Source organism: Numida meleagris, chromosome 4, assembly GCF_002078875.1.
Source record: "Numida meleagris isolate 19003 breed g44 Domestic line chromosome 4, NumMel1.0, whole genome shotgun sequence".
Lineage (NCBI taxonomy): Eukaryota > Metazoa > Chordata > Aves > Galliformes > Numididae > Numida > Numida meleagris.
In genome coordinates, this window is record NC_034412.1 from 36,461,076 (window position 1) to 36,475,212 (window position 14,137).

General features: G+C 37.1%; 1 protein-coding gene across 15 annotated transcripts in view; it reads right to left on the reverse strand.

The window, feature by feature from the left end:
- Positions 1-14,137, reverse strand: part of TTC29 (tetratricopeptide repeat domain 29) — a 189,313-nt gene that overhangs the window by 43,380 nt on the left and 131,796 nt on the right. For 14 of the 15 annotated variants that reach the window (XR_002437819.1, XR_002437818.1, XM_021393864.1 and 11 more), the window contains 2 exons: positions 8,242-8,365; positions 5,329-5,560 (listed from right to left, as the gene is read on the reverse strand). Coding sequence is in view for 12 of the 15 variants with exons in the window: in XM_021393864.1 (XP_021249539.1) it covers positions 5,329-5,560; positions 8,242-8,365 (356 nt within the window). In the remaining 3 variants the exon portion in view is untranslated. Of the gene's footprint in view, positions 1-5,328; positions 5,561-5,655; positions 6,999-8,241; positions 8,366-14,137 lie in introns of those variants that run through there. The other variant, XR_002437821.1, reaches the window with a different exon arrangement.

Here is a 14,137-nt window from a genome sequence, read left to right on the forward strand (position 1 = left end):
TGTAGACAAGATGTAGCAGAAGTTTAGAAAATTTTAAGGAAAAGAAACTGACAGAAACACCTCTAAGCTTTTTTGCTTTCCTCTAATCATTTTCTTAAATATATATATTTTGGCATTTCTAATCACAGTATTTTTCCAGAAGTGAGTAAATTATTTTATTTGATAACTCGCACAAATGTGTGCAGAATCCATCCCCCGAATTCCAGTAGGGGACACTGATGTGTTTGAGCTACTTCTGAAGCACGCTTACTAAGATTTCTGCCTTTACGCCTCTGGCACAAAGGACAGCTTTGGAGTCTGTGCTTGGCTGCACACTTCCTTACCATTATTTAAAATCACAGTTCTTACTTTAAAATGTGAACAAGCATAACTCCCTTCATTCATGTTCAGCTGTAGTTTCTGAGAAAACATCAAAATCTGTCCCTAAAATCCTTTCTGTTTTTCCTTATTTTTGGTCATGCTAACAATATATGCTGAACAATTAAATGAACTCTCTATTTCTGCAACTCCATATTGACATAAATCATAAGCACACAGGCCACGAAGCAGAGGCCGCTAGGGATTCTAGTTCCAGGGTCTTGCAGAGCAAGTGGATGGCTGAGAGGACAGAGGGACCCAAAAAGTCACCAGAAGGCACAGGCATGTTCACCGTGTTCAAAATGAGGGTCTGAATCAATCCCATCTTCCTTATGGCAGTGAACAGGAAGAAAATTGTGGTTTGGTCTGTCCAAAGTCAGTCTAGCTTTTTTCACTGACAGTGCACATATTTAATTATCTTTACTCAACAAGTCAGTTGCAAAACCCACTAACATGCTACCAAGGGGAAACGTTTAATGAGAACTTATTAAGACTGCAGGTTAATTCAGTCACCGCACAAGCTTATATATTTACTTTCTGGAAACGAAAACTACAGAACAGCATTTATAAGTGCTTACATAGTATGTAAGAAATGAGCCAAGTGACAAAAAGCATGGAAAGAGTGACTCTGAGGGAGTGCAGGCATGAGCACAATTCCAGGAGCCCCACAGCAGTACCATGATATGCCGTAGTCTATGACAGAGATTCGGATTTGGAAGATGCAGTGAAAGGAAACACCCCTCACAAGCCTCTACCTTATCATTGACATCATATAAAAATAGTTTTAAGGATGCACGTCTGTGTAAGCTATGAAGACTTGTCATTTTTGTAGTTTAGGTAAGTGCACCATGTGTTTTCTTTCTCTTAAATGCTCTTGTATCAACAAACCAGCTACCACTGATGAACGTGTACTAGGCAGACAAAGTAAAATTTATAATGCACACTACTTAAGGAAATCAAAACTATTTTTCATTAGGAAACTCAAGTATTAACTAACATCATTTACTAATGGAAGGAAGCCAGGATTTGCAATGTTAGAGGTATTCCTGGAATTAGTGTACTTTAGACAGAAGAGATATTTTTTTAAAAAGCAGTTCATTACGCTATGTAGCAGACTGTTCTACTGGACAATATTATCACAATGGCACATAAATTACATGGCCATGGTATAAGTTACAGTAGAGAAATTTTAACGGAATTTGTTTAGTGCAATCTTTCATCTTACATCTCACTTCTGATTTTACAACCCTTCAGGGATAATCCTTTGTTAATGAAGGTTGAAGTCACAGATAAGCGCAATCTAGATTTTATCTGGCAAGGTCTCAATTCTTCACCATGCTAATTTTAATTCAGCCACGTCTTGTAAGAATGTGAATAGATAGGATGACAATTTGACTTTTTACATGATAAAATGGACCCATGCATATTATAGAATGTACTATTACATCTGTGAGAGCGGAAAAAATAATGTTAAGGAACTACATAGTTGGGAGTAAGGAAGACAGCTCACTTGGTTGCATTCTCTAAGCTCTAGTTTCAGCTGATGCATGCATTTTCAATCACACTGAAGGCTGCTCAGGTGTGGAATGCTAGAAATAGTTTAGATCATGTTGAAAAATGGAAGCATTAATGGGACAAGATAATTCTATTGATCACAAGACTTCACAGCTGATGGTAGAGGTGAGGCAATCATTTATGCCACGAATGTGCTATTATAAAATAAACAAACAAAAACATACAACCAAAAAAACCCCCACACAAAACTGTAGTAAAAGATGTTAATTTTGTGAAGTTGAGTTTTCTAAAAATCAATACATGTAAATACAAGTATTGGTAGAGAGCACATAACATTTCTCAAGAAAACTACGGAAGAATTTTTAGTATGAGGAAAATAAAATATTTGAACTTTAATCCTACTCTTAAAAATGCCTACATGATTTCAAGCTTCCAAGGTCTCTTGCTGAAGCATAGCCCTGCCAGACGCAATGACATGGATCAAGAGTTGCCACGCACAGAAAACACAATTCCTGAGCAGCATTACATGTAATCACTATCCAAAATTTGATCCAAAATTTTCTTGCCTTCAAATTCTTTAATTCCTCCACTCCCTTTCAGAAGACAAGTCAGGAGATTGTTTATGGAAAGGCCTAAGGAATAGTTTCTCCTCAGACAATACTGTGGTTTCCTTTTTTAGGCTTTAACAAGGAGTCACAAGAATTTTTACCTCCTGATTGTGTTGATAATTATTTTTGTATACTTTTACAAAACAAAGATTAAAAAAAAGCACATTTGTTCTTGCAGTGGCATCTCACAATGGCATAAACTCTTACAAGTGAAACCCTTTTTTTCCATGACAACTTTGGTCAAAACATCCACTTTATTAATTACTCAATTTACCTCAACATCTGTTAAGGTTTCTTCCTGCTTGGTTATTGAAACAATTGATTCAGAAAATAAGCTTTTGCTGAAAGACGTAAGGCAGTACCTGAATTTAAATGTTATTGCTCCTCCACCAGCCAAAGTACTTGTTCTGCTTAAGAGTACAGAAACTACCTTTTTTTTTTTTTTTTTTTTTTTTTTTGTCATAGAAAAACTATCCAGTCAAAGCAGTTAGAAATGAGAACTTATTACCTTCCTTCTTCCTTTCATTAAATTCCCCTGCGGATTAAGACCTACCACTGTATCTTGTCTTGAGTAGTTTTATCCTCAAAAAGACTGAGAAAAATCTAGTAGATTATCAATGCTGAGCTGTTTGAAAGAGCAAGAAATACTGTTCTATTATCACAGCAGGAATTTCCAAAGCGGTAAGTTCATCACAGGATGCACAGACATTCTGCTGGAAGACAGAATAAAGGCTGTATACCTGGAACTCAAAGCCGGTGAATCCTAATGTTGAAGAGGTGCCAGGTCGTGTTTTGCCAGAGAAAAATATTAACAATGTAATGCCAGCAGTAACTAGAGATTTGGCACACAAAATGTGAAGAATGTTACAGATTGCGATGACAGTGTGACACTATGTTTTCCTGGATGTAATCTGGGTATCTTGAGAGTAAGCTTGGAGCACTAATGAGAAAAATGATATTGAACTGGAAGAGCTGTTAAATATGCAGTAGCCACAGGGTTCCTGGAGTTTACTGGAACTAAAATGAAAATTGTAATGCCATCAGTAACAGTGTAAACTAGGTAGAAATGCTGAAGGTAGAGAATCTCAGCAGGCAAAGCTTGTTTCTGCTACCATGCTTGCCAGGACATAAAGAGCTTCTCTAATAACTCTTTTTATCCCTGAAGTCTTGTCAAAGAGGAGCAAGAAACTTGAGCTTAAAGGAACACACACATTTCAGGATATAAATGAATATCACAGCTGGCTAGAGTAAACTGCATGTAAAAGTTGAACGGAAAACCTTGTAGGTGCAAGAAGTAAAGCACATGCTGAAGACACAAAGACGGTTCCACTGAAGACACAAAGACTGTTCTATTTCTTTACGTCTCCACTTTTTTTTTTTTTTTTTTTTGCTGTTGACATTGCTGACTTTTGTTGCCTTCCTCTTTATTGCAGATACAGCTAAAAGTAAGTTGCTTGACATTGAGCTCTTTTACCACCTCTGTTGACATTCTTGTCATCTTCACTACGCTCTGCACTGAAGGTCTAAAAACTCACTTCTTTGCTGGAGACATGAACAAGTTAACTCTGCCAGCTAACAAGATTTGTTTCTGATAATGCTGGGTATTCACTTATCAAGGAAAGAAAATCATAAATATAGATATATATATATATACGACCATTGAAAAAGAAATGCATTATCATTAAGAAAGAACTGCCCTGTTATCACCACTAGAAAACTAAGCAGTTCTTATCTTTTCAGCATGTCAATGAGTGTACTGGTCTCATAGCTCTCTCTTATTTCCAGTGCCTGATGTCCTGACACATATTTAACTGCTAACATCTTTAATTACCAGGCATTTTACCATTCATTTTATATATACAATTGATTACCAAAACTCTAATTAACTTTTCCTATTCTATGAAAGGAAAAAATACATAAGAAAATGACAGACAAGTAGTTCTTTGTTTTTGAGAATAAGAGAATAGAGAGAATTCTGGACACAGTACCTATAAACAGTAACTCTAGATCTTCAAACTTCCATTACAAGTGAGTATTGTGATTTTGCCCTGGCAGATATCTCTTTCCACTTTACTCAAGATTCAGAAGAATACAGAGAAGAAAATTTCAAACAACAGTAGATTTCTCTCTCTCTTTCTTCCTCACTACAATACAGTTTACTTGTATCAGTAAACTGATAATGGATAATTCAGTTTGTCTTGTATTTGTACATACTGCAGGGGAAAATAAAGACAATAAAATAAAAAATAAAGACTTAATTTTGCCAATTAAGAAAGAGGTCTACTCACACAAAGTTCTCCTCTCTACTGTATCTGAGACAATGAAACACAGTGGAGAAATCACAGTTCCTCCCCCCGCCCCCAACATCTCTTACATACAAGAACAAAAATAAAACAGAAAGCTCTTCTGGAATCATTACGATGTCCATGAAGTTAAGCAGAAAATACTTCTTACTTTGAATATCAGGAAAGTTATTTTTGGATGTACTTGAAGAATTGACTGCAAATTAAGTTTTTTTTCTTGTTAAGTTTAAAATCATGGGATTCGATTATACTTAGAGACTAGCTTACCCAGAATTATGATGTTTTGAAAAAACAGCACTGAATAAGTAAGTTATCTTCCATAGCAACTACAGCTATCTGTTTCTCTCTGCTATATTGTCTTTAAAACTATTTAATTGACTTTAAAATAAGCACACAAAGGAGAAAATCTAACCTTCATTTCATTCAACACAAGGATAATCCAATAGAGTTAAAGACAGGAAATAATTTAATAAAACTCTACAAGAAAAATGACTTAACCATTGAAGACAATACAGCACTAATGTGCTTCATAACCAATGTCTTACCGACTGTGAGAGGGTCAGTGCACATGTCACTTCTGTTCTCCTTCCATGCCAGCAAGTACTTGAGGCTGATGGGATCTTCTGCTTCTATATGGCTGTTAAACGCCACCATCAGTTTATGAGCCTTTGCAATACCACAATAAGTCCTTGTTTCATCAGCTAAAGACAAATTATTTAAAGGGTTTGCTGCCTCAAAAGCCTGAGTGAAATATTCAAGAGCTCTGTCATAGCTCCCCTAGCAAAGAAAGAAAAAAAGAATAAAAATAATTGTAAAAACCACTTGCAATCACCTGTATTTTATCTTGTTGTTAGAACATGCTCCTCTCACACCTGAGAGATTTTGTGGTTGAGGGGCTAATCCACAGATCCACATCCTACCATGACTCATGGCATGGTAGTAAGAAAACCACACTCCCTTGCTGTTTCCTAGCATTTAAAATGCAGAAAACAATGGTTATGTCTTTATCAGGAACTGGATCAGTTTTAGTTGCCTGTGTAGTATTTTGAATAAGCAAATCACTGTATCAGTGTGGAGTATTATTACTGATTTCAGCCAGGCCAATTAGCAATTGTCACCATTGTTTCACTGACACACCTGTAGGAGGAAAAGTCCTAATTTACCGCTGTAATAATATATTTTAGAAAATAAATCTTAATAATGGGGGAAAAAAAACAATGCTAGCGAAATGGTGGACATAAAGCAACGGAAAGAACAGAAATGAAAGCCTACATATTTATGGGAGGAAAAGACGGCATGCCAAAAGACAGGGATATTCCTAATCAGACAAAAAGAGAAATAGTAGGAAGGAAAAATATGTCAACCATTCCTAAATAGACAAAATCCAAAGATTTTATCCCTTTATCTGAACCATACAGAAACCCAAAATTCATTAATCCAGTGAAAAGAAGTATAAACTATAGCAGATAATACAGTGGATGCTCCAAAAATAATGCCTCCTGTTTTGTTATGTTGGGTCACAACATCAGAGGCAGATGGTGGCGGTATGGCAGTAGAGGTTGAACCTTCTCAACAATATTCCAATACATGTTGTTGCTGTGTCACAGATGGCAGCAGAGTGGCAGTCTAACAAATTGGTGTCTGACATGGAAGTGGGTATGAAGCAAAGGTGTGTCACTGAATTCCTCTATCCAGAAAGAAATGGCACACACTGATATTCATCTACACTTGCTCAACTGCAGATCTGAGCACAGTGAGGTGGTGGGTGGTGTGTTTCAGCAGTGGTGACAGAGATGTGAAAGATGGCCATGCAGATTTTGATGAGCATGGGATGCAGGCTCCTTGTTCATCGCTGGTGAAAATAAATAAGTAATGGTGGTGACTATTTTGAGAAAATAGTGTTTTGTAGCTGAGAATTTTCTCCATCAAATAGCTCTCTTTATATCTGTTCTCTTTATATCTTTTGCTGTTTCCATGGAAATAAAGAGGAGGCATTACTTTTGGAGTGACCTATGTACATTAAGAAAAGTTAGAAAAGTATAAACTTTTTTTTTTTTAATGTAAAGTTCAGAAAGAAAACCGAACTTCCTGACCAAGTAGGAATGAAGAAAATAGCAGATGAAAGTAATTATATATAAAAAGATATAAAAAGTTATTTGAACTGATATCTCTCTCCGTCAGTGGATCACTTGCGGTGGAAATCTTGACCACAGGCCTACAAAGAAGAAAGTTAAATATCTTTTCTGAGCAAAATAAACCAAAAAAGAAGTGAACAAACACAACAAAGGAAAAAAAGTCATGGGAGCAAGTCATTATGTCTTTTACCTGATTTTGAAGGAATTAGTTCTGGCTATTGCCAGAGCTAGACAAATCACATCTATTATTCAAGTTAGTTATAGCTGGCCTGCTCCTCAGAAGGCGCCTTCCAGCTCTCCAGTTTGTGAAGAGTTCTACTGCCCTGATGGTGCAAACTGAACTGACTGAAACCATGTTCAGAGATGTCTTATCCTGTCACTCTCAGCTTACTATAGTAAGATTGGAATTCCCTTCTGCAGTATAGAGACCAGAAGTACAAACTACTTTCATACTTGTTGATCTTGATGCTGCTTTTGGAGATCAAAATTTGTATGACTGCTAAAGGGTGTCTGAAATGTAAAACAAAATGGAAAAGAGGAAGATAAATTCCTGCTTAAATACAACCGGACAGCAAGATTAGGTGTATCAGCACTCAGCAATGAATAAAGAACAATCAGCCCGATTAAAGAAATTCTGCCCTAAGTTAGGCAATAGAAACACTTAGAAGCCAGTAATGTGAAAGGTGCTGTTCAGAAATATCCAGCATGCTTTAGAAAGAGTATTCCTGTGTTTAGTGAAAGTGTTTCCTAATTTCTGCATTGTCCAGCCTGCTGAGCAAATTCAGAGACTGGCACATGGCTCAGAAATAAGGCACCTCAAAAGACTTTAGGGACACCAATAAGGGGAATTCTTTGTTGCTCTTAACTTAGCACTGTCTGTCACTGCCTATCCTCTGATTTAAACAGTCCAAATTGGAGCCAGGAGGCTGGATGGAGGATAAAGAACAGAAAGCCCTTGTACTACCAACGCTGACCTTTGCCAAAACATTTGCTGTGCCCATTTCACAAATTTGGCTGAGAGAATGTAAAGAGAAAATCAAGCTAAGATTAAACACTGCACATTAATACGCAATATAGTATATATTCATATTTTAAAAGCATGACTTTTAATGTATAATAAAATTTCATTTGTGTTAACTGATGGCTCTTTAAAGAGCATATATGGCCTCAGCTGTGATTTGGATCTGTAATTTTCACAATGCTGAAAGGTTCTTATGATCTGAATTTGGACTTTTCATTTACCCATTCTAGAACAGTACCCCATGTATTAAATATGGTGTGAAATTTTCACCTTACCCAAAACTTAAGGCATATTTTACTTACTCTTTCATTGTAAATGTTCCCGACCAACACACATGCGTCCACCACGCTTTGGTTTAGACGAGCATTCTCAGCAACCTTCTTAAACTCTTCCAAGTACATAAGACTTTCAGCCACTTTTCCCTGACTGAAGCAAAGGACAAGGGACAGAATTAAATCTTCACTCAGATGGTGCCTCCAAATGCTGAGGATCTATCCCCCTGTTCCAAACGGAGTCTACACTGTGATGACTCATCTGCTTTGTGGCAAAACTTGCACTGTAATTCCAAGATGGTTGCTTGGACACTTCCTGTACCCAAACCAATGAGACCAGTCCACACAGAACATCTGAAGGCAGAATCAGATCTTTCTGAATGAAATTAAAAACAAAACCAAAAACTTCTTTAGAAAACTGTGCCTTGTTGTAAGGACAGAAGTAAAAATGCTGGTGATGATTTTACAGGGTTTTTAGAATTTCCATTTCTTGGATTTTTTTTTCCAACAGAACAGCTGATAATATTTTCAAAACAATTGGACCTCACATCCTGACAAGGGGAGAAAGCAGGAATGCTAGCTTGCTAGTTAAGGCTTTTCTTTGCCATTTCTTGCTATACAACCCTGGCGATACAGCAGCAGCTATATAATGGCACTGTCTCTTAATTTCAGGGATGACTTTTCCTGAGTGTAACACTGCACTTTAGCTGGGTGAATCAAAGGTTGCTGGAGTCACATAGGCAAACCTATAAAGTGTGGATTGCAGGTGTCACCTCCAAATCCCAGTGAGAACACAGCAACCTGAGGTCACAGCTGAATCTAAGTTGAAAATTGCCTAATGTAGATTGGCAATATCACTTGCAGATTTCCTTTTTTTTTTTTTTTTAATAAAGCCAGTCATATTAACAACATAAGATCTGTACCATATGGTTACAAGGTATAATAGACAACTAGGTTTTCTTGTGAGTAAGGAACTACACTCTTTTTCCCTTTAAGGCTGAAGTGTTACTGCAGCTGACCTCAATATTAGCTATGAACTTGAGTCACTAATCTAGGAGTACAGCACGTTAAATGTCAAGCTACCATGCAAGACAGAAAATGTTGTCTCTTAAATAAGAAATTCACAGAAACAGAATTTTCTGTAAGTGAAAAAGAACTATGATGTATTTTGTATTTTAAAACACCTTCAAGTTATATTCCTGCTATATGTGACTGAATATGTTTCATCTATATTTTGGCTTTTACTGTAAACCACGTTAGCGATATGTGCTTTCAAAATCCAGCAGAAGTCTGCAATTTTCTGCCTTATAAAGTGGAATAATTATAACAGGGTAGAGTCTTCCACTGGACAGGAAACACAGTAAAGCATCAGTGCAAATTTACAATATTTCAGTGATCTCTATGTGACCGAAAAGGGCCAGACTGCTACAAAAGGATGCTAAAACAATGGAAACTAACATGCTGAAATGTTTATGTATATGTTTTAATGTAAAGCTTAGTTGTCAGTCAGCAGAGCTGAATTTAATACAATTTCCTAGTTTAAGTATTTTAATAAGAACATGAAATGTACTGTACTAAAAACATATGCCAAATGTCAAGAGATTACTAAATTTTAGAATTAGAAACCTTTTTTTTTAACCTATGTTTTTGCCAAAGAAGAGAAAATCAAGTGTATCCCAACAGAAACCCAGCATATGATTTATATAAGTTAAAGGACAAGGTTAAAGTGTTAGACAAATATTAATTCCAGTTTTTCTAGTTTTCTATATGCAGTGCACAGGTGCAACTTGAAGAGCATATTATATGATACAATCATTAAATCCATTCAACCAGACCTCTGAGAGTTAAAAACATATATTCTGAGGAAAAGGACTCCTCGGTCTAAGGAATGAGAATGAAACAGTGCAGAATATTTGTGTATCAAGGTGATTCCAGTTTCCAATTGGGAAAACAGGACTGTTAACACCCACATCCCCTGACAACTGTCCAATTATGTATATCACACTTGGCCTACTGTTTGCAGTAGAAGTAATCAATAAAGGATGTGGTTGAGTGAACATAGATTTTGGTTGAACCAATGCATGAAAACTTAATCATTTACTCAGAGTGGGGAAATCAAATAGAGCAGGGATGAAACAGCCACTGAGGGGTTTGTTGATTGTGCCACCAAGTTTGTGGGCTAGAGGCTGAAAGTAATAAAGCAAATGGAATCAGTGACAGGAGAAAATGTAAAAAGGTTTTCTTAATTTCATGAATTAATAGAAATGTTTTGATGTATTTTTGGTCATTTTTTATATTTCACATAAAAACCTATGTTCCGTGTATAGAAAATATAAAAATTGTTAGGGCATATAATATCTTCCAAGCAAGCAGAAATCAATTTGACACATACTAGAAAGATGGTTCTCAGTGATAGAACTTCACTTATGCCAACTAGCAGTCAGTTGGTACAGTCAACAATTTTTTGAAAGAAGTACTTTTAAAAGCACTACAGCTTGAGGTATTTAAAGTATCCTAGAAACACTTTATCCTGCACATGACATCATAACATGATAAACAGTCTTTCTTGCTCAAAGACCTAATATTTTATAGTACCTTCAAAAATCGACATGTTATTTTTTACAGCCGTATACTTTCTCTCTCCTTAGACATCACCTTCCTAAATGCATAAAATGCAATTTCCTAAAGATATAGTCATTCATGATCCCACAGAACAGTTATGATGACTTCAGCAGAAGAGATTACATATCTACAGCAACTCATTTTCCAGTTTCATGCTAAAATGCCCTATGAGATTTTTACTCCTATTAGACTTTTATGAAAATATGCACCTTTTATGGGATTGCTCATGTGATTGAATTGGATGTATAAATCATGTGTCCACAAGAAGTCATTACCATGGTGGACACTGGCAGAATAAGTCAAGAACATGGTGCTATTATGTCAGATATTTCCCTGGAAAATGACATGCCTAAATGCAGATGATAAAGATTTTCTGTTTCCTGTGGTCTATGGAAACATCCATAGCAAAGATTTCAAAAAAAATTCCAAAGCTGTAGACAATTTCTGAGCCATAAGGGAGGGCTCTGCCACTATCTCCAATATGTTGCATGGCTTTAAGTACAGATTCTCACCGACATTAAGATTATAATGCACTGTTTCAGTAGCTAGAGAAATACAATCATGTCTTTTTTTTTGAAGGCATTTTCCATCAAGTTTAAAATGACTTGCACAAGTCTAGTTTAGGTAAGGCTAAAAACCCCCCCACAAAAAAGATCGTGATCAAGTCGAGTCTGGAGACCGTGTCACCAACAGTAATTATTCATGCATTCATCCAATACTTTCTAAATTTACCAGAGATTGACTTGTTTGCTGTATCAAGCAAATAGCCAAAAGTTTACTATGAAACTAAACAGAAACTTGTATTTTTTTTTAAATTAAAAATTTTAAAGCCTCTCTTTACATTAGCTTTTTCTACATTACATTACACTGTTATTCTATGCCTTCTCCTCCTCCAAGTACTAAGGAAGAACAAGCAGAACTGGACCAGCACAAACTTTTTTATGGAAAATATTGCTGTTGAGTTTTGAAAAGTAAGTTTGTCTGAAATATCATCTATTGTCGTGGTTTACAGAAATTTTTCTATTAGGGAGCAACACATAGCAAAAATGCATTTAAACAGAAGGACTCGCTAAGACAAAGATCACAGAACTACAGAATAGTTAAGGGTTGGAAGAGATGGATATCAGGTCCATCTGCATGGCTCAGAGCAGGGCCAAACAGAGGAAGATTGTGCTTGGGGGTTTTGAATAATTTTTGAAGGTTCTTTTGATCCAACAACCTCTCTAGACCACCTGTTTCAGCATTCATCCTCACGACAATTTTTTTTGAGTGTGTTTAAGTGGACTCTCATGTATTTCAATCTGTGATCATTGCCTTCTGTCCTAACAGTGAGTACCACTGAGAAGAGCCTGGCTCTGTCTTCTTTATTGCTGCCTGAGAGATACTGATAAGATCCCCTCTGAGCCTTCTCTTATATGGACTGGAGCATCCCAGCTCTCTCAGCCTCTCCTCTCAGGACAGATGCACCAGCCCATCATCTTTACACCCCTTTGCTGGACTTGCTCCATTGTGTCCATGTCTTTCTTGCACTGGGAGATGGAGCATACACTGTGCTCCTGAGGTGACCTCACCAGTGCTGAGTAGAGGTGTGGGATCACGTCCCTTGACCTACTGGCAATGCACTGTGTAATGGAGGTTGCTTTTGCCATGATTTGACATTGCTGGCTTGTTGGGCTACTTGGCTTATGGTCTTTTGTTCACTGGAAAACCCAGGTTCTTCTCTGCCAAGGTCCTTTCCCTGTACTGGTGCCTGGGGATACTCCTTCCTGGGTACTGGACTTTGTATTTCCCCCTCCTGAGCTTCAGAAGACTCCCATTAGCCCTTTTCTGCGGAGAGGCAAGATCACTTTGAATGGCAGCACAACCACGTGGTATATCATCTATTTCTCCTCAGTTCTATATTATCTGCAAACATGATGAGGGTGCACTTGGTCACATCACCCAGGTTGTTAACAAAGATACTAATCAGTATCTTTGTGCCAGTACTGGTGCCAGTATCGATCTCTGTGGTCCTGGGGTCCACTGCTTGTGACTGGCCTCTCACTGGGCTTCGTACTAAATAAATGTAGGTGCTTTTATTCCAGAATATCTAAAACAGAGAAGGGAAATGAATATGCATGGTTTTCTAGCTGTGTCCTCTTGGAGATCATAGGCCACTGTTTACCCAGACTGCTGCTTTTTGTAAATACAAGGAACTCATGAATGCTATTGAGAGCTCAGACACCTCATTTCTGCTGTCTCACTGCATCATGGGAGCCAAGCATGGAAAAGTCAGTCATTGCAATAGCTTGTGTGCCAGCAACAACATCTTCCTCAGTTAAGCTTACATCAGTTTTGAAAATTGGACCTGATCTTTTAAGTCTGTTTTGTGGCTTTTTGATTGTCTTATCCTGTGTGCTTCTTTAGAATGTTCAGAATATGAAAAACAATAAACTGTGTATCAGAGTGATGAAGAGAACTGTGATTGTGACTGATCCCTATGTGCCCTGAAAGGTCAAGGCTCTGCACACCAAAATAAATCTGGCTCCCCTCCATGAACAGTTCTCCATTTTACCACGTTGAAGTCCAGAAATATAGCCTTAGTCAAGGATAAACTGCAACCTTCACTTTAGTATCTTTTTTCCCCTATATCATATGATAACTGCATTATGCCACTTCATGTCAAAATCATTTCCATAAGAAGTTAAATCAGTTTAACAATAATGCGCCTGGAAGAATATTTTAAAGCCAAATGTTGAAATGGAAACAAAGATGACCATGTTTATAGGCACTAAGAGATGTGATTTAGTGACAGGACTCAGTAGGTCAGTCTCATGGTTGGACTTGCTGATCTGAAAGACCTTTTCCAACCTAGATGATCCTAGGATTCCATCTTATTTGCAACAAATATATACCTAGTTAAATATGCACAGAACAGAAAAGCCTGCGCAGAAGAAGTGAGGTAGAACAATAAGTGTGAGCTTACAGAAGTCTGGAAAGATTACACTGAGGTCCCTACTTAGGTGTACTATATTCTTAAAGTTTTTCTGTCTTTTTTAGCCTGAAAAATATGTTTCAGATTTCAGTTCTTCAGCAAGACCTTTCCCAAACTTGTGGGGGAAAAAAAAAAGAAAAAAAAGAAAAAAGCCCTCAGATTACGGGGAATAAAGGAGCATGCATCTGTTTATAGGTACAGAAAAGCCTTGGGTCATACATTAAAAAAAAATTGTACTAGTCTAAAATAACTTTCAATGAAAGGGTCACTTACTGCAAGAAGGGCACTGCTTAAAATTTAAGCAGTCAGTAATGGGAAGCGACAGACCTC